The sequence below is a fragment of the Ciona intestinalis genome, chromosome 5 (assembly GCF_000224145.3).
Source record: "Ciona intestinalis chromosome 5, KH, whole genome shotgun sequence".
Taxonomy (NCBI): Eukaryota; Metazoa; Chordata; class Ascidiacea; order Phlebobranchia; family Cionidae; genus Ciona; species Ciona intestinalis.
This window is the reverse complement of record NC_020170.2, coordinates 890,031-915,332: the sequence shown is the minus strand read 5'-3', so window position 1 is coordinate 915,332 and position 25,302 is coordinate 890,031. Positions and strand designations below refer to the sequence as shown.

The window sequence follows — 25,302 nt, the reverse complement described above, 5'->3', positions numbered from 1 at the left end:
GCTGTTTTCCTCTTCATTTCGTCCCTGCAACTTACGTCAGTCAAACACAGGAGACGCATGGAGCGGCAAGCACACATACACATTGCACAACAGACTTAGGACAGAGTCTGGGGATTACGCAACATCGTGAGACAGTTGTGTAGAAAAACATCAGGATCACGCTATAGGCAAGCAGCTTTCTGTACAACTTTACGTTCCAAACTGCGGCGGCGCAAAAGCGTGCTCACTGTTAACGTATTCTCCAGTAATTTTTATATATTATATATACTTAAACAAATAATATTTACAAAATTAACTACTATAATTCACGAATCGAAAAACTATTTTCATGGTATCCCATCTTACCCCAAAGTACTATAAATTTGTCACAAAAATATTTTGACGTGTGTGTATACTCAATCAAAAAAATCATGGCCTTTAGTATGCCATTAAATAACATACAGCTATTGTGACAAAGGCAGTTTTTTATAAAATAAAGGCTATTAACCAATTAAAATGATTATGATTTTAGTTTTTTAAAATATGCGTATATAACCTATATACTAAACACCTCAAAACTAGGGCTTGGAATTAGGCTAGCAGAGTTTGTATGTGTGCAGCCACCACAGTGTTACCTCACATATATTTTTATTTTAAACTGAATAATAATTTTTTTATCGTGTATACTACAGCTATATATGACACAGTCTAATGCATTGCAATTTATTCGGTAAGTTTGTAAAACAACACGCACAATCAAGGTAGGAAAAACAACAGGACAACACGCTAACAAGCATTGATAGTACTCCAATCTCTACAGGTATGAATGCTAAATGTCACAGAGTTTAGGAACATTGAATGCGTTTACGCTAAAGTACGATGGGGTACTAAGCAGACCATGAGCTTATGCCAGCATTATTCGTAGGGTGACGTGTTTGCTGACGAGCGATCTTCGGAAATTCTGCGGGCTTCGGGTTGTCGATGTCTCGCAGAAATTTCATCAAAAAACCTCTGTGGTTCTTGACGATTTTTTGCAATATTAACCAACGCGTCAGACGCACTCATGGTCTCGCCCTCCTTTTCTGGCTTTGTGTAAGTCATCTCAGGTTCATTGTCGCTTTGGTTGGATTGGTACGCCGACCAATATGTAGGACTCCGCTCACTGTTTCTTTGTGAATCTGTCGCATCGGGTGCGTCAAGACACGCGGTATCTGCACGAGGTGAAAATACGTCATCAGTGTTACCAGAAGCGAATCCAGCATTCGACCTTCCATCGCCTGGGAAGGAATCTGAAAACCACAATATTATTGTTATTTCGTGGTCGCAATGTAACAGCAATAAATTTTGATAAAATATCTCCTATTAAATCTACTAAACGTTTGTGCAGTTTTCATATACATAATAAGCGTGGGGAAAGATGGGTCACCTTTTCATTCCATTTTTTTGATCCCATTTGTTAGTAAACAAAGAAAATTTAAAGAATTATATAGCCATGTCCTTACGACTCCAACAGACCGTTGTTTATTGTTTATAACACACGATCAGGATATTTAAATATGACGTGCTAAAGATGTCCTATCTTACCCCAAAGTACCATACTAAAATATTTTCCAAGCATTGGAAAAATACTGTTCCATAATTTCATATACGACGTATATGGTACCTGAACTTAAGCCGTGGTTATTCTTAGCCTCGTTGTACGAAGGCGAAGGTACATAGCAGTCATCAGATGTTTCGTCTTCTTGTTGAAGGGAAGTTTTTCCAGAGAAAATATCATCCGAATTTCTGCAAACAGTACAGACATTTATAAATTACTGTTTACTAGAAGCAGCACAATCGAATATTGTCATCATATATTATCAGTCTCAACTGTGTATGATTATATTTGAGCATTTAAACCAACCGATTAAGAGTTCTTACCTGGAACGCTTGTCGTCGTGTTTTCTCAAATGCCTCTCTAAGTTGGTTTGTTGCCCAAATGCTCTCCCGCAAAGATTGCATGTGTAAGGTCGTTCCTAATAAAAAATAGAAGTATTCTTTAAGCTATTGCGCCACGTGAATGGTGTGTTACAGTTGGCTATATATAGTATATATTTCAATTAAAAAAATATATATATATATAGTAGGAAGGGGGGAAATGGGACACCTTTAGCACATAATATCCAAATATCCTGATCGTGTTTTAAACAATTAACAACGGTCTATGGGAGTCGTCAGAATATGGTTTTATAATTATTTAAAATTTCTTTGTTTACTACTAAATGGGACGAGAAAATAGAATGAAAAAGTGTCCCATCTTCCTCCACCCTACTGTACGATATGCTACTTAAAAGGTGTCATGTATACCTTGTTATGAATGTTGCGGACATGTCTTTGTAGGTTGGAGGAAATAGAAAAACTTCGATCACAGTATTTACATCGGTAAGGTTGCTCTCCGGTGTGTGTCCGCACGTGGCGAGTGAGGTTCGCACTACGAGGGAAGATTTTGCCACAAAACTTGCAGGTATACCTTTCTTTCCCAATGCGTGCGGACGGTGCTCGCAGGTACCGGTTTGGACCGGAATAAAGCGGATGGCTGTTGTGGCGTAGATTGATAGAGGTTGGGCGCGAAGTTGGAAAAGGAGCGAACTTTCGTCGGAAAGAGGTATCGTCCATACTTGATTGGGCATGTTCACGAAAAGAATGCTGGGTGCCGCCATGTTGGAACGGATGCTTCTTGTTCAAGTTGAGCATATTGTTTCTTATGAAAGAATGGCTGCTATTGTTGTTTGAGTTCTGATACTGTGGGCTACGTTGCTGTTGTTGTTCTGCATATGCTTTCAACGGGTGTTCCATATGGGAATCATTGGGGCGACCCCCCGTTTGAAGAGGTGCAGACTGCCTTGACAAATGCTGAAACATTGCCTCGTATAAAATCGGCTTTGCTGACTGCGGTGGCATGTGTAGTGGATGTAGCGTCGGTTGGTTGCCTGCAGCTCGCACAAGATCGGGTCGCCACCGGTTCAAGAAGTTGACGCACGATAATGCCTTTTCCGTCATTTGCCAATTCGGTTCCCCAGTTCTTGGAAAATTGAACATGCCGTTTGGAGCAAAGGGGAAACCTTTGGGAGGTTCGAAAATTCGAGACGAGATAGGGAAATGGGAACTGTTCTCTTGGCCGAGTTTATCGTCCGATTCTTTGGACTGCACTGGAGTCAAACTCTTCCGCATTGTTAGGTCGAGTGGGGTAGTGTCCTTGTTTCGCCTTGTATCGTTTTTAAAATCCGCTGATGGCTTTGAACTGCCCATTGTATAAGACGGAGAATTTTCAGCTGATGTGTTGATAGGAGATTCAGGTTCAGTTGCTGATCTGTGACGTTGTAGGTAGGCCGTGGCTGCTGCTAAAGCCAGAGAGTAAGGGTAGAGTGGATTACAATTCAAGTAAGGCTGATAGGCAGCAGGATAGAATGGACGCTTGTTAATAGGCAGTGGTGATTTTGTTGGGCTAGGGGTAGGTAGTGGAGTTGGGATATTTTTCTGTTCTCCTGACTGTTCTCTTCGATTGTCACTGTTTGTACTACCACTGCTTGAATGAGGCGAGAGTATTGGATGCCAAATGCCTGCGCGTTTGCTTCGTGGAGGTTCCTGATCATCTATCTTCTGATCCGGAGGAGATGCAACATTTCTATGAAAGTTGAAGCTTCTTTCATCTGAGAGATCCTTGGAGCCGGAGTTACGCGGAAGATTAAAATGAGGACTCTCTCTAGGGGACAAATCATCGCTTTGGTGATGTGGAAAAGAAAATTCGGAGCGGTGACTGGCAGCCAATTTATGGGAATTCCTCTCGCTTGGCACAAATATTGGATACTGCTTTCTCTGCTTTGGTAACAAATGGCTGTTGAGATCAACCTGGATTGCAATGTTGTTTACCCCGTGTGAGATTGGTATCGGCAGCGATGGAAGGCCGATAAAGTTAGAGGCATTGGTGCGCAAAGCGTATGGAAAGTGGACGCCAGCACGCGTGGGTAGGTTGTCTACATTGTCAGTGTTTGGGTTACAGCATTGAATCTGCGCATGCGCCATGCTAGGTTTTCCCATTTTCATTTCATTGCTTCCGCTAGTAGGTGCTGGTGAGTCAAACCCGCGTGAGTCGAACGCAAGAGGTTTTTGAAGCCGTGAAGGATGGTGGGGCAACATTGATGCCATGAGGGAATTCCCCAACGGTGTACCTGATGCAAATGGGTAAGGGTGTAGTGGGTACATGGTACGAACTTGCTCAGCAGTGGGGTTCCAAATACCAGGACGAAGTCCTTCGACCCCGAAAGCATTGGAAAGCAGGGAAGGGTTTGCTGCTCCAAGCCCTAAAATAGTAGAAAATCAAAATGACATATTAATATGATCGTCTAATACATTGTTTCGCGTATTCATTAAATAATAAACTTTGATATAATTTATGCTAAAATCCATCTATTATAAATGCAGTATTAATTACCTGCTAGTGAATTGTAACGAACCATCTTCTCATAATGAGATGTCCCGGCACCCCCGCAGTCTTGGAGTCGATTTCTATTTTCATTATTGGCCGTCATGGCTTGTTGGACCGCAGCCGAGCACATATTTATGTTGGCACTGTAAAGTAAGAACGATTCCATGAACTGGGTGTGGGCACAGACGAAAATAGTTTAAAATATCCTGCCATTTTGGGTCACGCAATAACTTGCTATTTAAACTACATATTAAAAATATTTGTGTATTTTTTTGCTAGCTAGCAACTTTTATTTATATACAAATGGTATCTCGAGTATATTTTGATATCCAATATAAAAAAATGGCTAAATGTTAGTTTTGTGTTACAAAACGAATGAAATGGTGTTTATACACATTTGAATTTTGTGTCACCTTTATGAGAATATTAAATTATTAAAAAAAATAATAATAAGATAACAATTTTTTTCCAAATAATTGAGTTTCATTAAACTTACCTCCCACGGTAAAGGGCTTTACTTTCACAAAATCTACGATGTTTGTTCAATGAACTTGAATTTGGAAACAACTGGCTGCAGCTTCTACATTTGATCTGTGTTCTACAATCGGCCCTCATGCGCTTGTGTCGGCATAGGTTACTAAACTATAAAGAAATATACAGAATATTAGGATTTTACAGAAGGCTTTTCATTTCTTATGAGTTTTAGCTGCTGTTGTAACCAGACATAATATACTAAATGTCAAAATGTGTATATAGGAAATAAACTATATTGTATGGTAAGAATAAAGCTGTATGTTGATTTAGCTGTTGTGTTTAATTTTTCACCTTTTGGAATGATATTACACAAATTGTGTTGCTTTTTATTTTTTGAGCTGAGGAGAACTTCACAAGGATTACTGCAAATAAAGTCAAGTACTTGGTAGCCTATTGTATTTCTCAGCAAAAACTTACCTGTGTGTAGGATTTGTGGCACACTTCACACGTGAAAGGCTTCACACTACTATGTATATGCTGATGCTGTTTGAGTCCAGAAGATGTAGCGAACGTCTTCCCGCATTCTGGACATGGATGCGCTCTTGCGCCCACGTGTTGCTGCCGGATATGACGTTGAAGGTTGCTAGGGTCGGTGAAAGACTTCTCGCAGTGCTCACAGTTGAAACTAAGATAAATATAAAATTAAATTAAAACCAACATTAAATCGATTGGGTAAAATGGATGAGCAAATATATTTTAGAATTAAAGTAGTTTAGGCTTTACTAGCACCAAAATCCTTACTGTTTTTCCTCATGCGCACTCGCTTCTTCGTTACTTGAACTCCCATGCTCGCTGTCGAAGCCATTTTCACGGTTGCTCGTGCTAGATACCTCAGCGTTTGTTCTTGAGAAGAAATTATGGTTCTTGTCCAAGAACTGCGAATCGTCCTCTTTCCTGGCGTTGAGCCAAGGTAAAACTGCGAACCAAAACAAATATTATGGTTTGTTTCGCGCGGACGGTGTTAGGAATCTCCCTTTACAAAACATCCTTTTCAGCGGTCATGGAGATTTCCGTTTAACTTACCTTCGCGCATATTGCTACCGCGGTTCATGGCCGTGGATAACGCGTTGGGGAACATGCCGCCCGGGAAGCATTGGTTCTGCTCTATTTCGTCAGTCCCCGTTGTTCCGCTTCCGTGGAAGGCTTCGTCTTCTTCAAATGGCGAATCAGAGCTACTACGCCTACTGTCTGGTCGCTGAAACAAAGTAATATAGGTTTACATACAAGTTAGCTAAAGAACCGCATACACAAGCAGCAAAAAATGAAAAAAAATGACAAAACAGTAGACATATCACGCTTGTCTATGTTGTATGAAAACAATAACTTACGTCGCTTGTGTTGTTGCTTCTTCTAAAGGCTAAAGGGCTGATACGAGATGAAACATCTTCTCTACTGTTGTCTTCTTTATCCTCAGAAACTGAATCTAAAATAAAAAAAACTATGTGTAAAAAATGGCGTCTGATAAAATCCAGCAAATTCCTAAAAAAAACAAAGTCAAATGTATAGATTTTAAATTTTAAACGTTTAAATGCCAGTCAGGGCTTTTTAATGCGGATAACAAACATGTACAGCAGACGATTATCTGTGCTTTTGATACTTTTTTTTGACTTTTAAAAAGGTCGCCCGTCACGGTCACTTAAACGACGAATAACCCTCAAGTTCAGACACAATTAAGCTCAGAATACATTACCTTGAATTGTGAAATGGTCAACCGGACTGTGAACCATGCTCTTTGCTGGCGGTACCTTCATGAAAACAAAGTTTCAGTATTCCGCAGTACGCAATGCAGATAGTTAAGCTTTAGCAGATTTTGATTGGTGACATTTTTTTCTTATTTTTAGTAAAATTCTACATTTATATACACTTAAACATGTTGTAAACTAATTTTCAAGTTTCTTACGTCGCCTGAGTTCTTGGGGTAAGGTGAATAACGTTTTGTGGACCGGGGTTCGACCCACGAACCCCCAGCTGACGATTTTCCTTCCGCCAGCATTAGTGACTGTTGGTCCAACGATGCGAATCTCTGAAACAAAGCAGTTGTTAAACTTAATGCAAAGTTCATTGGACGCTTGGGAAAAATATACTGATGTATCGGTAACAAAAAAACTATAGTTGATGTGGCAGTGTAATCCCTCAGTAATATAAATGTGTATTTTAACAATAATAAAAAAAATCAATTGCGTTTATCTCAAATAAAAAAAATCAGGCCGTCATTTAAACTGTTGTTAGAATTTATTTATCGGAAAAAGTTCGGCGTAATTTATAAGTATTTCCGGACGAAGCGCATCAGTTTTCAGAACGGTTACAAGAATTTTTAAACAGTGTGTATATAATCGTGAGAATTTAACATGACAGACTTCACTTACTACACGAATATTAGAATGTTAAGTGCCATTTTCGAAACGTGAAATGTTAGTTTATTAAGCGCGAGTTTTGATGGTATGTTTATGCGGTATACATTTTCAAATTTGTATAAGAACAGAGAAATTCTTTAAACCATTAATTGGCCCGTGTAGTTAATGTGATTATAGCGGTTAAAAAAAAGCATGTTAAGCCTAATGTCTTAGTTGGATGCGTTATTTTCAAACCAAGGATGCCAGGCGCACGTCCTGGGAAAATTTTAGTTACTATGCGCGACATTTTATTACTTGTGGTTAGAAGTTACCACAATATCGTGACCCATGCCATCAATTGTACGTTCGATCATCGCTATAGATACCCCGGGTATAAATGCATGGCGACCAGGAATCGAAGCGACGGGCATTCGATGCCAGTCAACCCTGTCGGCCATTTTGTCTATTAAAGAACAGCGCGGGCGGCGTTGCGATAGAATGAGAAGGTGAGAGAGTTTGGTTGCTACCGAGGCCATCCGCTGCTGACGTAATACAAAAGGTTCCCACACCAATTAGTCGATGAGCGATCCAAGTTATCACGAAGTAGTTATACACTTGGACTATAAAGTAAAGATTACGCATTGTGGAATTTCCCATGTTATTAGCGTAATACAACACCTATAACGCCGTTTGCGATTATTGTTGCAAATTTTATGTTATTGCAAATATACTAGCAAAATTCTAAAGTCATTCTACCCATAGAAAACCATTACGAAACTTTGTACGTTCAATTATACAATGAGATGCATCAGGTACGATACTGGTATACAGAACGAGCGGATATATTAAAGCATGCCTGTTTATTGTTGGCGCTATTCAATGCGACCTCGCTGTCGGAAACGCAGATGCAGCATAAGGCGGTCAACTGACAGCCAAATCAAAGGCCTTTGGTCACTTTTGAAAGGGTACGTTTTATAAAGTGTAAAAACCATCCCAGTAAATAAGAGGCGCTTGGTACCGTTTCCATATGGTTTGAAATATGACGCCTTTAAAATTAGAGTTCCCTTTACGCAGTCGAGCTAATTACGGCAAACGGGAAAGTTTGATCAACAAAAATATCCCGGTTTCTTGTTAAACATATAAGTGAACATATAATTAGCAACATACGGTGGTTGTTAAGTATTAACATTACGCTAATGTCATCTTATAGAATTCTAAAATATAAACCCCCAAAATGGTCGCATTACCAAAAAGTTTTCGACCAAACATAGCAGACATAGCAGACAAGGAAAGTTTAAGTACATGTGTATCACGCAACATAGCTTTGTCATAAGTTTAAAATACGTTTTATTCGTTTATATTTAGAACATTAAAAAGTTTCAAACACAAACATTGCGTTCCAATTGCTTGTTCGATCTATTTTATTTAAACAGTTAGGTGTATTGGCAAAGCAAGTGCATTCCAAACTTTAAAAATAAGTTACATAAGTGTTGTTTACCTTTATACTCTTCGTTATACCAAATTAAAAATGAAACACGATTCTAGTTCAAATCAAAAAGCCTAATCTGCATATTTATTTTAAACCACACGCATCCTCGTTTAAATACATAGGAAACTTTGACTCACCTCTTGTCTTGAATTAAGCTTGAAGTCTTGATTCGATCCCACACAGGTTAACGCCGGCATTGGGACGGTGTTCGGGCCGCCAGGACTTGTCGTTCTGCAAGCGCGGCACGGTCAACAGCAGTTTAGGCGTCAATGAATACACAATACGCGCAACCTTTGTATCGTAGTGAATAAAATAGTGACTGAATGTTGCGCTCTCTGATGCTTTTACCCACACAGCGAAAAAAGGGCGTTGGAATGAAAGAGGAGCGTTTTTCCCAACCTCGGCGGTTCTCTCTCGCCCTGGAATCGGCGACGTTGCGTATTGGCTTTATAGAAGCCATTGACGTATCAAAAAGTGGAAAACGCGACAGTAACAAAGGCATTGAAACAATGTACGCTGTTTACGTATATGTTCCAACCTGGTCTCAAATTCGTATGTAATACGTTCCCTCCTCACCGTAAATGCAACGGCGGAATGACGCAGTCCACTAATTTTAGAGCAATTTGTCAACAGTGCGCGACATTGTAAACATTATCTGGTGGTCGTACACGCTATCGAAATCGCCAGCAAATCGTAAAGTGTTTTCCAATTCAGGCTGTCGGCGCTTGCCTATCTGCGGGCGGGAATAGCGCGTTGTCCGTCACTACCTAGTTAGGGTGGGTCGGTGTCTCGACCGCTGGCACAGATAGCTCGGTAAAAACGATGAACTGCGAGTTTGTGGATATCTACTTCAGCAGATCCCCGTGACGGCTCTGGAGACGCGAGATTTGAGATTTATCAAGATTGAGCTCGATCGCTCTGTTATTGGATTGTTGAAACTAAGCAGAAGCGGCTGCTGTGGCAGGCAGACAATACACCGCATTCTGACGCCTTAGCGTCGGGTACTCGACGCTCCCAGCACTCGCAAGTTTAAACGGCATAGGTACACAGCCGGGGTGCGCGACGCTTCTTAAACAGATAACCTTGCCCTAGTGTCATGGGGTCGTCTGCACTGTGTACGGCAACTCAATCATCGGTTTGAGACATTGGCTTTTTGCGGGTACACAAAATGTATCTCTGTAACGAGAAGTCTACGATTTAACAGTAAAATAAGGCACTCCAATAACTATTTATAGATTTCTCGTCACAACGAATGCTACAAGCAAACTTTTGCCCTGAAATGCGATCGGTATCGGTCATTTCCTACTCGTGATGCGTTATTTCGGTTCGCTCGACCCGGTGTTTCGACGCTTTTACGAAGCAGAACGGTTTCTGCTTCGTTACAATTGCGAATTGTACAAAAGTGTGCGGTATCGTCGCAACTTTTCGAGGGCCTTTGCAAATAATGCGCATTTATGTCAGCTATAAGCTCATCATTTTGGCCGTCACGGTGAATTGACGTCGAACTTGCAACTTTTGATTCGCGCATTCTTGTACGCGGTGCCTGCAAAGTATGTTGGTTGTAACATTGCACGATGTTTGGAAATGCGTGACCACAGGGAAGGGTTGAAGCCACAAAAACTCGTCGATTTCAGTCGCTGTGGTTACCAGTTGTCTGCCTTGGCGACCTTACAATTTCACCCGCGCTACTGAGATATGATTAGGCGCAGTGCCAAGTTTTATTTTTCGGACGCTGTCGCCGACTCGAGGACGGCACGTCTGACCCCGTGTCGTTCGTTGCTTGTGGGTAATGGAGTACATGGTAGCTCGCTGGCTCAAAGCCAGGTCGGCGCATCTTGAAAGGATATGGCTTAGGCACGAGAGCGGTGTTGTTGTGGAGGCGCTTCTAACGGAAAGTGTCAGTTCCGTACAGGGTGGTTTATATCAAGCTGTCTCCTTGTGGCATGCGCAGCCTTTGAATTTCACCGGCAACTGGTTCTTCTATACAAACCAAGGTTACCACCGTTTGTTGTGGTATTATTTTTGCGTTGGAAAACACCCAGGGCGCTTTTGAGTGCCAACAATTGATTAGGGAAAGCACAGTTTACGAAAGTGGCATTTAATTGACCGTGTGCTGGTTTGGAAGACGTGAAATGAGAACCATCCCTTTCGCGCATTCAGTAACCTTGTCAAATATTTGAGAGTGGGGACACACGAGAAGACGGATTGTCGACCTATAAAGCGACCCGACCCTACAGTATTTGCGGGCACCTGACCGGGTAAATGAAGTTGTAACGATTCGTTCATGCTTCGTGCTCATTCCCGGGTCGCACCACTGTTGTAACAACTGCGATCTATCACGTCTCGCTTCTATTGTGCGATGCGCTTAGCGTCCCTTCCGTATCGGATGGATCATCTCTGCTTTAGAATCACAACCACCCTCTGACACCTGTTTCTATTGACGCCGAAGTGATATCTTTTCCAGTTTCAGTTGGGATGGTATATTTGGGAGAAAACGGCCGTTAGAAAATAGTTTTTTTATTTGAATTCCTCTGCCCAAGTTGATACAGGCAGCGTTGTGATGTAACTACGATTCCCGATAAGTTTTCGGCTTGTTACAAACTTAGCCGGGTAAACAGTCGTTATCGGCCAACATTGGATTAAGTCCGGGTCACTCGCCACTTGAGATATCATTATCTGATCACTTTTACCGTCCGTGAACAATCTGAACTCGTTACTTTTGCGCCGGTGAACTTTCAGTGAGCCCAACTGCAAATAGAGACGTGGCGACCGACGGGCAAAGGAAAAGACCATAAAACGACACATTCGGAAACGCGACGAGAAAGTGGCTGTTAGTCGCGGTGGCAAGTCGCGCTGACCTGAAGAGGCGAGTAATACAATCTTCAGCGACACTCGAGGACTCGCTTGTTTGTTCTGGGATGCGATTTCCCATCGGATGTACCGGTTATCATTCGCTACCGTGGGCGATCGGTCCGGTATATTTTGCCAGGCCGCTACAAGATGCGTTTTCCCGACCAAGGCGGCGGGAACAAAGAAACGGTAAGAAAACATAGCACGGACGAGTGTGTCCTTCCATTTTCCCTGAAACGCTTATTAATCTCAGGATCCGGAACAGGAAAAACAATTGGACTGCCTGTCGCTGGACGTTCGTTGGAGTTGGACTCCTGGGGGAGTTGTACCGTGTACGAAACGTTCTTGGCGAGCGTGAGAATACTGGGATTAAATCAACAACATTTACGAGCATTGAGATGAGATAAGGGGATGCTCGGCCGTGAATTGAACCCAGTCCCGGCCGTAGTAATCAAAGAAAAATAAACAGACACCTCGGTAAGCGAGTTGTCACTTAACAAGCATAGGGAGTGCGAACAAGTCAGGGCTTGTTGTGTTTTGTTATTTTTGCGCGCTGGAAAAGTCATAAAACGTACACGGCCCGTAAAACACAAGGAGGCTCGCGGAAGGAGCTGTTTAATCTTTATCGAGACATTCCGGTACATTATCGAATTTTTCAAGCACCGCTTGTCTGTTGTATCCGTCCCAGGTGCACGTCTTCGATTCATGTGAAAGAAAAACCTTAATACCTCAAAACGGGTCTGGTTTAACAATAAATCTTAAACGATTCCCGATTTCTGGTCACTGTTGTTCGATGGTAATTAAAATGTATCTGCGAGAACACAATCTTTAGTAAATTGTCGAAAATGGCTGGATAGCGTTAAACACCGGACATACAGTTATTAATTGTTGAAAAACAAACACTTCACCGGCTGTCGCTTGGCAATCTTATAGTTAGTTAAACCAGTCTCACCCCGCACGCTGTTTCGCTTTAACGGACTTCATAAATTGTAACACAAATAACAGTAGAGCAGATATTTCAAATACATGCTTACTTTTAATTACCATTAAGTGTTCTGCCGGTTAAGAAGCGTGTGTTATAGCCAAGATATTGCGTACATCGTAAACGGGTCATAATAATTCATTAGATTGCTAAGCGCTGTTGTGATGTTTCGGAAAGGTGTAATTTAAGCGAGAAATGTTTGAACAGCTTCAAGGAAGCTTCTTTATTACAATATTGGCAGAAGCATCACGTACCAACACCCTGTGATGTGCGTGCCTTGTCTAATGCTTTCAAGATTAAGTGTTAAAATGGGAAACATAATTGAACTGCGAAGGATATGGGTAACCCCTTGCAACGATTTAAGATTTAATATAAAACTTGTGTGTAATATAAAATTATACATACTTATGGTCAGTGCAAAATTAGAACGACATATTAAAATCTAGACAAAAACTTAAGTATTTTGCTGGTATCGGTTCTTAAATGCTTATAGCTTTGCTCATGCTTTTTACGTTGCTATAATCACGCGGAATTAGGTTAAACGGTGCGACGGGCGAGCATACAAAACTCGGGGGTGATTACAAGAAACGCGTGGGAGTTGCGTGTTACGAATCGAAACAGCGTTGCCCGAAAATCGCGTCTCAACCTTGTAATCGAATGGATTAGTTGTTCATTGATTACAAAGGCCTATATGCTGACAGTTTTTCCTTGTACACAACGATGACCACAGAATGTCAGATTATGACGGGTTAGGATTAGGCTTACTTTATACTGTTCTATACAGTCTTCGAGTCGCAAATTTTAGAGCTTATTTTATATCGACGTATTAATTCCATATATTCATTACACGTCGAACTTTCCTATATACGGCAACCAAGCACTGCACCACGGCAGGTTCTGCCATAGCATATGAAAGTTGATTTGGGTATTTCCTGTCTTTTTAAACGTGGGGAAACAAAAAGCTATTATATGACGTATTTAGTCGAAATGATTCCTCAGGTATGTTCATGTAACCATGCCCTTAACCATGCCTATCCATCATACATAAATAGCTGGTTAAAGAATCGCATTGCAGGTGAACGGTCGCGTTCGAATAATGAGCATATATAGTCTGGTTGTATAGAAATGGCAGGTGGTGACGCAGTGTTATGCAAGTATGTATATTTATATGTCAGCAGTGATGAAATCGTCAGCTTTCATATCCTGGTTATAAATATATATAGAAAGGCACCTGCCGTGGTGCGGAGGAAGAAGTGTATAGGAAAGCGGGAAAGGGTCATGCTTCCTGTGGTTGAGATGGCATGACGCTTGCGTAACTACAGTAAAAACACAACTTTCCCTTGCGGTTCCGATCGATTGTGTGCCGCGTTGTGGCAGGCCCTGATTCTCGGAAAGGAGGATGTCAACTCGACTACCTTGATTGGCTTAACTGTACGCAATATACCTCGGAAGGAAAGTGGTGTTTTTGCAATATTTAAGCAATTCTTAATTCATTTTTATGACACCATACATTTTACAACTCGCAAGAAAATATTACGACATAACGAAACAGAAAAACATGTTGATTTCCTATAGGACGAATGGTAAATATTTTCGAAAGTTTGCCTCTGCTTAAGCGACGTAAAAACTTTACTTAGTCGCGAGAAAAAAACGACGTAAGAATGCAGTTTAAGGTCAGTTGTCATGCAGCGGGTTGTTTTTAGTGTTTGATTGAAATTCTAAACATAATCCATTGCGTTAAGGAGACATCGTTCGGAGATGGAATATTTCCGTAACGAAATTGCTTCCATTTATTTGTTAAGGCTGAAGTTAAGGCCAGGAGATGGTAACACAACGCTCTTACAACCGTCGTTTTTTACATAGCGCCAAAACACGTCATGATTTGTCACGTGGTCGGTTTAAAACAACCAATCAAATGTTCTGGTGCACATTTGGAACTTGCAAAGCACGACGAGAGTTACGCTGCGTATAACAAGTACGCCGTCGCTGCAAGCAACAAAGTCCATGCAATAAGCCATTGAGGTCTTGGCCATTATAACAGTACAAGTCAAGCACTTTACACATCGTTCTATATACAATAACAAAGAGTGTGCATATTTTAGTTGATACATTTGATCGAAACTGATGGTACTATTAAAACAAATCTAAAATGAGATTAAGAAATGTGTTAACAATTATATACAATCTGGTATTGTGTTAATTTCGGGAGATAAAAAATTGCAGACTAAAATCATTATCCGTATTACAATAAAATATAGTAGGTTGGGGTAAGATGGGACATGCTTTTTATTTACTTGCCTCGGCCCATTTAAAGTAGTAAACAAAGAATATTTAAGGAACTTTTTAACTGTAGCCCCACCACTCTAAAGGAGTGGTTTCAGGTGTTTAAAACACGATCAAGAAATATGGGATTTAGGTGATAAAGGTATCCCACATGACCCCACAGTATGAAATATAGCCTATGCGACGCACACATGTACTCTAAGTTATTGCGTAATCTTCTCTTCGCGCTATGCCCTTGCCATGCTGGTGCACTCTCGTCTGTATACCCAACATGCAGCCTCCTGTCGCTATTACGCCGACTTGACGCTAATCTGGCAATTTGGGTATATTTGTGTTCAGCGCAGATTAGCTGCGATCAGCGCCCGTCCGTAAATCGCAAAGGCATAAGTTGATATTGATATCGGTTGATATAATGGCCGAGGGAGGCGAGATGCAACACGGGTGTTTTATAAACAAAGAACTAACAAGTGCAACGCTTGTTGCTGGCCTGTTTCACGGCCGCAATGAGACTAAATAGGATAAAGAAGCGAGAGCGTGTTGGGAAAATAATGAAGTTATTCTGTACGCCCCAGTTAGCTGATGTACATTTACACTGGCGATAATCCAGTATGCATTAGTTTAGATTTGCACAAAGAAAGTCAGTTAATTCAGTACATCTCTTAGCACCCATTACACAAACACTCATATGACCAGTATAGCACGGTGACTATTGTACCGTTCGTATAGAGAAACAAATAATCACATAATCCATATATCCCTACGTGTAGGCGTGCAGTAAAACAGACAGTAAACAGCATTTTCATTTTCACAATTCTGTTTTAGGAATTTTGTATACTGGCAGTGCGATTCCGCTGTCGCTGATACCAGCGCGTCTTGTTTTGAGAATTATTATCGCCATCTCTGCTTGTTGATGCGCCGGGCACACAGTTCTCAAAACAAGACGGGCAGACGAGGAGCGATTTCTGGAACCTGGAAAACGGAGATAGGTCGCAATTTTCCATGACGTCACGTAGTCAGCGGTCACAAGCGCGGGCGTTTTTTTACGGATTCCAACACGGTATTCAATAATTAATCAATCACTGCTTGTCAATAAAGAATATGCACCTGGATACGCCATATCGTGCAGAGAATATAGAGCGCAGTTGGTCGTAGTTGGCAATTAAGGTCTCTAACACCTGAGGCATTGATTTCATATTTTTAATTCACACGTAACGAGAAATACTAACCTCGTTATAAAATAATAGGTCGTATATGCTTTTTTTTATAAAGTTATTGTGTTTCTAACTTAAACGTACTTCCGCGCGTCGAGGGTATAGCTTTTTAATCGCTCGATATGAACACAACATTAATGAGATTATTATCGAGCACTCGGCGAGCGGTCAATATCTAAAATCAGGCCAGAATACTTTTAAGCTCGTTCGCGTGATCGAACTGAAGCCTATTTCAATTTACGATTACACTCTCGGCTAATTGGTCGCGCACAAAATGGCCGCGGACTAATATGCGATCGGGGGAATTAGGCAGGTCGGTATTTGGATTGTAAGAACGAGACTTATCAAGAACAAAGCTAAGCAGGAGTTTATTTCTCGTTTTGCAGTAAATATGCATTCAAAGCTCTTGGGCGCCGTGCGTGGTGGATTTGCGAAGTGTTTTTGTGCGAACACGGCTTGACTAATTATTGACTCGAGAGCGAAGGGATGAGCCCAAATAGAAACAAGTAAACAGACGAAGCAATGTTTGGATTCGTCTCTCTATTTCAACCTGTTAGGACCTTGAGTGGGGACAGGTTACAAAATACTCTTAGAGCGCGGGTACAATGGCCCCGTCCCATGCAAACACTCCGGTGTTTCCGGGTCGTTCGTTTCGAGAGGCATTGCCGACTAATTGAGTGGGATTCCAGCAGAGACAATCGTCGAGGGCGAGAAAGTGGTCGCCCGTGTATTAGGGCAAAAATTAGTCCCGTGTCCTTTCGCAAAGAAAAACTTTAGAGACACTGGTCGAGTGGTTTACGTGCGGAGGGATGAGCCTCTTGTTAAGAATCGCCAAACTAGCAAAGCCCACCAAATGTTCCCACCCCCACTGCCACTTCATCGTAATGGAGTGCACGGGAAGAGAAAGCCACCAATTAAGAGCCACCATCTGGAACCAAGCCAAGCCTGTTGCTGTGCAGATGTCCGGATGGCTAGCACGAGTGTCTTACGACATCTTTCTGCGGCTCTTCGGCCGCTCGAGGGCCGCGAAACAGCTCGACGGCGGCCAAGCGAAGGAAGTCGTTTGGACTTGACACTGAGGCTGATTAAACAGTTCGCTTAATTACTTTACGTTGCAGTTTCTTAGCGCCGCCTCTCGAAGCTCGTCGGCGGCGACCGCAGCTACCGGCGAACTCGTACTTGAAACTTCGGGTGGTGGCAGCCCCATCAATTTCAAACGACGGACGCCTTTTACGAATCCGAAAGTGTATCGGTCTGAACAGGTAACAGCACGCCTGCGCATAACGCCCGCGGAAAGATCATCGACTTGCTGTCGAGTGGCTGCTAGTCAAGTGTGTATCGCATTGCTCTCAAGCGAAGTTTGATTGAGTGGCGTTTGACTGGAAATATCTTCATGGCGAAATCATTTGTTCAAAAGCAAAGATCGCATGATACACAGTTAGAGATTAATATCATTGTAAACACTTAGACGGTGAAGTGCTAATTGAAACTTCGTGTCCGTGCTGTTTGTTACGAAAGGCAACCTTCTGCCGAGCGAACGGCAAGCACGTTTCGTAGTTTGCCAACGGTAGCTCAAACCAGCATAGGGTAAACGACGTACATCCAAACACACACTCGAGGCGGGACGTGACGACCGTGATACTTGCTGTGGATTTGGTAATGTTTACGCGTCGACTGACACTCGGCAAGATAAGGCAGCAAACATTCGACCAACCGTAAGGTAAAGCGATTGCACTTGATTATTGAGATACAGGACCCAGGCACGTTTCAGCGGCACTTTTGTCACTGATAAGGGATGTGTATGGGTAAGTGCGCCCAAAACACAACCACGGGATCTTTTATGCCATATTGTCAGTGTATATATACGAGATCCGGTCCTGTCACTAACCAACCGCAAGTTTATAAATAGAAAGAAACGCCAGCATCATTTACACTGAAGGCATTAGCTAGTTATCTATTGGGAGAAGCGAAGGCACAAACTTCCCACGAACGGTGGCGCGGCTGCGGTCGCAACATTTTGTTGGCCATAGCGGTTCGCATCGGTCACAGCAATCAATCGAAGCTACTTCGAGAAACAAAACGCGGCCTAGCGACCGGTCGTCCTGTGGGATCGCTCGCATCGTGACGTCAAAGGCAAGCAATGACAGGCTCAGGAACCAGCTCGGATCGTGCATTCCCACATCCAAATACGTCACAGACACTACTTCCGGCTGAGCTCACGTGCGACCGCCTTAATTTTGGGTTCACCCACGGACGATTGGTTGGGATCCACGCTGTGGTACCCTGTTGAAATAAACCGACCCACGGACGAACCCGATTACGAAACGTTCCATAACCTTTTAGGAGTTAAAAATAAAGTCATGTAGCTCGACCGACCCCAAGAGGTTCTATAAAGACCAACACTGGCTTATCCAATTATAGAATTTTTGCCAAAAGCAAAGATTTTGTAAGGAAAATACCTGGTTGGGCGGAACAACCCAAATAGGTATTTTATAAATAGTGAACATGTGTTACATGGTTGTTCGATTTGATCGTGTTTAATTAACCAAATGAACGTTAATTGGAAAAGAATTCTAAGCGGTTGGGGTATCGATTTGGCAAATATTGCTGTGAAATCTGCCAAGCGAGCCAACGCTGTTTAAATAAGTTTAATTCAGCGAACAAGCGAAGTATCTTCCGCTACGAGGTCGTTATATATAGAAGAAAGCCTTCATAATGTGCTGGATTGAGGAGGAGGCGAGCGGCGTGACGTGATAACGTCACACACCTTGCGTTTGCACGCGAGCTCGTAACATTCCCACGGCTGAAAACGGCCGATGATGCCAAAGGCAAGCCTGTAGCGAGCTGGCGCCGGAAAATGATTGAGATTAAAACGTCACCAGTTCTGACACTGAGATTTCTCTTCGCTTTTTGGGCTTAAGGCCCGAAGCGACCGCGGGGAACGATAGGATGCCATTCTCCAGTGCGTCTTCGCTGTTCGCGGTTTGCAGGACAGTGGGTCAGGCCAATCGCGGAAGTCTTTCCGCGTCCACCTCGCGCGCACTGACGTACGGGAAGTCGATTAGGCAGCGCGCGCGGCTCTCGGCCGCGGAAACGGTTCGAATCCGTCCTGGCGCTCGAGCAAAGGGGAGAAGCAATGGCTTCGGCAATTGGAAGTGATATGAGTCAAAAACTGACTCGCGGACATCGTCATTAAGTTGCAGATGGTACGAATGTCTCTGGAGCGGCTTACGCATCCTGAAAACTGGCAATTCGAACCTGGCGACCCCGACAACAAAGCTCAATCGAAACCAAAATAGGGAAAAAACAATTCTGTCAAACAGCTTTTAACATTTCATGCAAAAGTGATAAAAGTTATTGGAACGAATTACAATGGTTAGTCGTATCAAGCAATCTAAAACCCACGAATAGTGCTCAAAATATACTATGTATAGTTGGCACCCACATCAAAGGTGTGACGACACGAAACGATAGTTATCTGAATCAACAGCAGTTTAAATGTGGTCCAGGACACCTGAATACGGTGTTTGTCTTTGGGGCTAACTCCCACTTATACAATGTTGCCGATGCCCTAACCCCCAACCGCAGTGACGTGTGTTTTGGCTTGGCAAATACTTGGTTATTATTTCTCATTGATCGTTTGGCAAATCAAGGGAACAGTTCGTCAAAACCTTAAACCGCAACAAACGACTCCCTACACTGTGTCCACGGAGAAGAAGCACTTTTTCACGCCATGCAATCGTTTTATGCTTTTGTCTGCGAATTTCCAAAGATGGCATGAAATTCGTTAGGCAAGATTCGGGGTAACCTGGGCAAGGCTTTTTTAATATGGTTTGGTTATTACGTGTGATTATATGGGAACAAATATACGTAATATTATTCATGATATATTGCGTCAATAAGTCCTTAACATAAACGCGTCTTGGGACTTTAAATCAGTACAATCACTTGAATGCGACAAATTAAAAAAAAAATCATCGTAAGTGTTCAGATACGACGACAAAGTATTCTTTACGATTTTTGTTAATTAAATCAAATATATGTTAATTGTTATAACAGGTGCGTGTCCATGGTCTAGAACCGAAGCGTGTACGCCTGTAATTTATGACCGAAGGAAAGCATGCGGTATTTTCACACTGTTTCACGCAACCGCCTGTGTCACTTACTGGACGAAGGAACCAGTTAACGTGTACCCTGCGGACCGCCCTAACTAATGTGTAATTAAAGATTAGCCAGTGGAACGTTCACGTTTGGAATCCCGTTGCGTTACCTTCAGGTGCTACTAGATCAAAGCGGCTCAATGAATAAGTCATTAATCAATCTTCAGTTATATATTTGTGCCCGATACCCACGTTAGCCGATGCCCATGAAGACCCTTAGTACGCGTGCTGCTTATTCTGTGGCGGAAACAAAGCGAGAAAATTGGACGAGGAACCTTTTGATGTGCCAATGTCAAACGACCAACCATTTAGTCGTCGTGCCGATAATTAAAAACAATTTACCGAAAGCGTAGCACACGTGTGACGCAGGCCTACGTAGACTTACTAATTACTTAATTGGGTGAAATAAAAATAATTTATATTTTCGGTGTAAGTTGGCTTTGTTCCTATATATGGGTGATATTTATTGCAAAACTAAATCACTTTAGTGCGAATAGTGCCTATTTGTTAATTTGTATTAATTTAATGTATTTATGGAAATATAAATTATAGGTCTTGTACCTTACATTAAATGTTTCTTGGTATTTATTAGCAAAACGCTGCGCCCAAAAAGTCAAGTGGTGTAGATGATAGTGTAAGAAATTTGCATTCTCTTTGTTAAACGTTACCAGCATGTCGGTTAGACGGTTCTCGTAAATTTCCGGAGATCGCAAAAACGATATAGTTTGTTAGCTGATGGGTGGTTGTAATAATCTGTAACGTGTTGTTTGTTCTCGCCCCTTGCAGAGCGCAAAGCGCGGATCCTTATCACGCCATGTTTGCCCAACAGCTCAACTCGCCAAGTCCACAGTTTGCCAGTCATCGTTGGGATACTGGCTTGTAATAAACTACCGCTCCCGAGCGCGTGCGATTATCCACGAGCAACCGTTAACGAGCGAACCTGGGGTGCGGGTAGTCGCTCTGCTGATTGCATAAGGAAAAGTCACGCTTAGCAGATTGCTTAATCGTCGTCAGCGACTAAAAAAGACACCAGACACAATATGGATGAACTTGGTTCAGTAAAGGTGACGTATTACGAACATTGTCCACAGTAGGCTCGGTCGTCTACAAACAGAAGCTGTGCACACAGATATCGTTTGGCTTGTAGCTTGCCGAGTAAAGACAACTCCTGTTGGGCCGATAATGAGTCGCGGTGTCACGGAGCAGGAGCGAATGTGTACAGAGACAGGGCCACGCCGCTTACTTGACACTTTGCCGCATAACAATGCACTTCGGTGGAGACTTGGTTTTCGAGCGGAGGAAAAACTTCAACAAGTCACGTCCGAGTTGTCCACGTAGCCAGGCAGGCCTTTACAATTCCGCGAAAAGTCCTTAATCATGACCCTCGCGCTGAGAATCCGTGTTGACAGGCTAAGTCTCGGTCGGTCGGAGGCCGCTTTGTTATTGCAGTAAATTGACAACCGTTTGCCGTGCTATAAGAAATCAACAGCGGGTCGCACCCGGCTGAGCAAACTGGCAGACAAAGAATGGTCGGGAAGAAGAAGTTATATTTAAAATGTAACCATGGCCCAGTAGGTGCGAAGAAACTAATTAAATTTGACACACGACCACATGGAATGGTTGGGACCTGCCGCAGTAAAATTGAAAAAAAAACGATTTATTTTAATGTGTCAATATATTAATTAAGTTTCTTCAAAATAAACATTTAACTATAGATAAAAAGGAAAAAAATCACATTGCGAAAATGTTTCACCGATAAAGCATTTTTTTCTTTTTTTAAGACTTTAAAGACGCCACACTTTACCCAAAGTAAACAGATTAATATAAAGCCTTGTATCAATTAGTCTGTAAAACAACCGTTAGTTTTGAATCAACTTCAGGCTGTTTCCGCTGAAACCGGTTTTACCCGGACTTTTAGGTTGATTGGTGCGCAGCCGCACAGACGCAATGTCTGCAAACTTACGCAAACACTTCACGATATAATGCCACTTTTTTGGCAAGCACGAAAATCCTTCCACCGAAGTGCAGCGACTGCCCTTCAGCGCCATTTTAACCTTTCTGTTTGATTGCTGATTCAAGAGCTGCTTGTGTGGGGAATTACATCTTGGTGTGATATATAAAGCATATATGTGGCGTATTAGGGTGGGGTGGGAGAAGACACCTTTAACGCATAATATCAAAATATCCTTATCGTGTTTTAAACAATCAACGGTCTATAGGAGTCGCAACGAAACGGATTTTTATTTCTTTGAATATTCTTTATTTATTACCAAATGGGTCAAGAAGATAAAGTAAAAAGGCATCCAAACTTTTCCCATCCTATACTTTATATACCGAACGCAAAATTCGCGAAAAACCATTAATTACATAAATCTGCACAAGATTTAGCATTTCGTGTATGAGTATAGGATTATGTCTAGGAGATTAAAAGTAATCTTTTTACACATAGCTGATGTATAAGTTGGTGTGGAACTGCAAAGTTTCGAATCAAAGACGTCTAAGGAGAGGCGTTTCCATAAATAGTCTGACAACACACCATGCATGTACGGTTTTAATTAGAGTTTACAAGTTTGCATTCAGTTTGATCACCGAATCAAAGTCAACATTGATTGCAATAATGACATGAGTCACCTCGTTAACTAGTTGTTTACGAGGATTCGTTATCTGAACACGCAGCATTACGGCGCTTCAAGTGAGTATAAAGTATCGTACCAAATATAGGACTGTGGTTTTAAACGTTAAAAACAAGTATCAACTAAATATACACTACAGTTCGTGGAAGTAGGGACTTAACGTCGATTATAACTTATATAGGTAAACATGACCATGGTTTAATAGAGTGGTTTACGAGGGATGCGTGCATGGAGCTGGGTGGGAGACTTTGCCTGCACGATAGTGGTGTCGTAAAACAGTTAAAACAAGCGGAACAGCGGAAGAAGCGCATGATAGTAGCTCGAACTTCGACCGGTTGTTGTTTGTGTCGACGACAGTACCGATGTTGCCGGAGATGACAGTGCAAACATTACTACACCGGTAATGTGGCAGCAGAGACAGAACAAACTTGGCAGGTACTGTTTACCGCAGGTCATGGCCGTGCCACACAGTAAATTTGCTTTTCGTTCAGCGTTATCCTCTTCTCGGTAATAAAACGCGAAGTGATGCAACCCGGTGTTTGGTCAGGCATCCTCGACACAGTTTGTTTGTCAAGTGCACATTTTCTGCTCGTTTCTTATCAAATGTATAAATGTTTACCGGCTGGATTACATTGCTCGCTACTATACCCTGTACCTATATACGGGTCAACATTTTTGAAAGCGTTCACTACTTTGAGGTAAACTACCACCGTATATTAAAACGTAAACGTAGAATAAAATGGTATACCTCATATCCAAACGATAAAATGTCACATTGTAAAATGCTGACAACCGATATAATATAGGTCAAACGCTTTAGGAGCTTAAGTTTTTAAACACAATTAAGAATAAACACTCTACACAATTACAGAATAACAATTTATACAATCAAGAACACTGCGGCGCTTAACTTACAAAACACAAAAGGCTCCGGTAACTTGACGAAACAGTGTCCATGAGATAAACAGGTCAATTCAGTTCAAAACAACGAACAATTCAAAGATGGGTGTCTTCCTTTTTATTGTCGAAGATGGTAAACAAGGCATAGAGTTCGAATGATAGGTGGAAAGGACATGGCCGCGAAGCGTACAGTGTCTAGCCGCCAAAATAGGAATTGCTCAATTAGCGGCATTCATCCTTCTGTGTTTGAAATCGCGAGGCTAATGAGCGACGTAACCTATCCTTTTGGGGGAACGGTCGCAGTGACGTAATCTACTGAGTGAACAGCCGAGCTTACACGAGAAAGCAACATAATAAGAACAAAGAAATCACGTTCACCTCGCCCGCTCGTGTTGTGAAGACGCTATGTGGAATTCAGATGATTATCTGTATTGGGTAACCTGTCAATTGTGTACAGACAGTTCAAGCTGGGCTGCTCATCCATCATGTTTTGTTACCAGCGGCCGTGACAGCTCAAGATGATACCCAGCCGTATATAATCCAATTGTCCAAGCACGTCCGTAACGCGTTTTTTTAAGAACAAGCCGATTTTGTTCACCTATACCACCGACACAATGCAAAAACAAGGAAAGCGATATATCTACCATCGACGAATGTACGGAAATACTCGAATCCACGAATTCCGCGTTTACACAGTTCCGAAAATAGTTAACGTTCTTATAACATAAGGCCTTAAAAACATGACTCTGTCTGTGTTCGACAACTGACACCAAGATCAAACCGCTTTGATCCGGTTACAACCGCATCTTGTACCCATCACTCCTTGACCCTAGAACGTGTAGTTTGTAAACAGCGTAAGGGAGATGGTACATTAGACGACGGTAATGCGATTTCGACTTTTGATTTTGGCGCCGAAGCAAACGCGGATGAACCGAGAGAAAGATACAACTGTCACCAATCCCTCTTTACCTGTTTACATAATACGACGTGATATAAAATGGTATTCCTTTGGGTGTCCTTTAGCGGCGACAAAGTAAATGCGGAATGCTTTGGTGCAAAGTAAAACCTATCGCAGTGTAGCAACAAGGTAATGGCTTTTGTGGCGCAGCGGTCAGGTCGGGTTTACCCGTGAGCAGGACCGTGACTGCAACAAAAACAGCCGGCGAAGACGTACACTGTCTAGTCTGTTGGGGGCCTTACAGGACCCGCAAAGCGTAAACCACACGTTGGCAAGTGAAAGAAGGGCAAGGTTAAAACACACTTGGCATTTACTTTCTAGAGAGTGGCTTCCAATGCTCCGTTAATTGGACACACTGTCCAGGCTACCACATATTGTGTTAGGCGTAGTGATAAAGATAAACGTTCCGGGGTAAACAGGCATGATATAAAAGAATGAAAAAAAGTACAAATAAAATTAACGTTATGAAATACCTTTTTTTCCAAAGTCTTCGCTTTTTAACGATTCAAGATGTGCAGGTTCTGC

The 25,302-nt window shown here is 42.2% G+C and overlaps 1 protein-coding gene across 3 annotated transcripts; it reads right to left on the bottom strand.

The window, feature by feature from the left end:
* Positions 1 to 682: 682 nt before the first annotated feature.
* On the bottom strand, positions 683 to 25,302 carry ci-zf(c2h2)-87 (zinc finger protein LOC723797). 3 transcript variants are annotated; one of them, NM_001044356.1, is given in 14 exon segments: positions 692 to 1,268; positions 1,643 to 1,764; positions 1,900 to 1,994; positions 2,326 to 4,319; positions 4,451 to 4,587; positions 4,941 to 5,086; positions 5,396 to 5,603; positions 5,720 to 5,894; positions 6,002 to 6,173; positions 6,307 to 6,401; positions 6,669 to 6,723; positions 6,879 to 7,001; positions 8,938 to 9,031; positions 25,251 to 25,302. In NM_001044356.1, coding segments are annotated over 13 exon segments (3,756 nt in total). In that variant the 5' UTR covers positions 8,998 to 9,031; positions 25,251 to 25,302; the 3' UTR covers positions 692 to 894.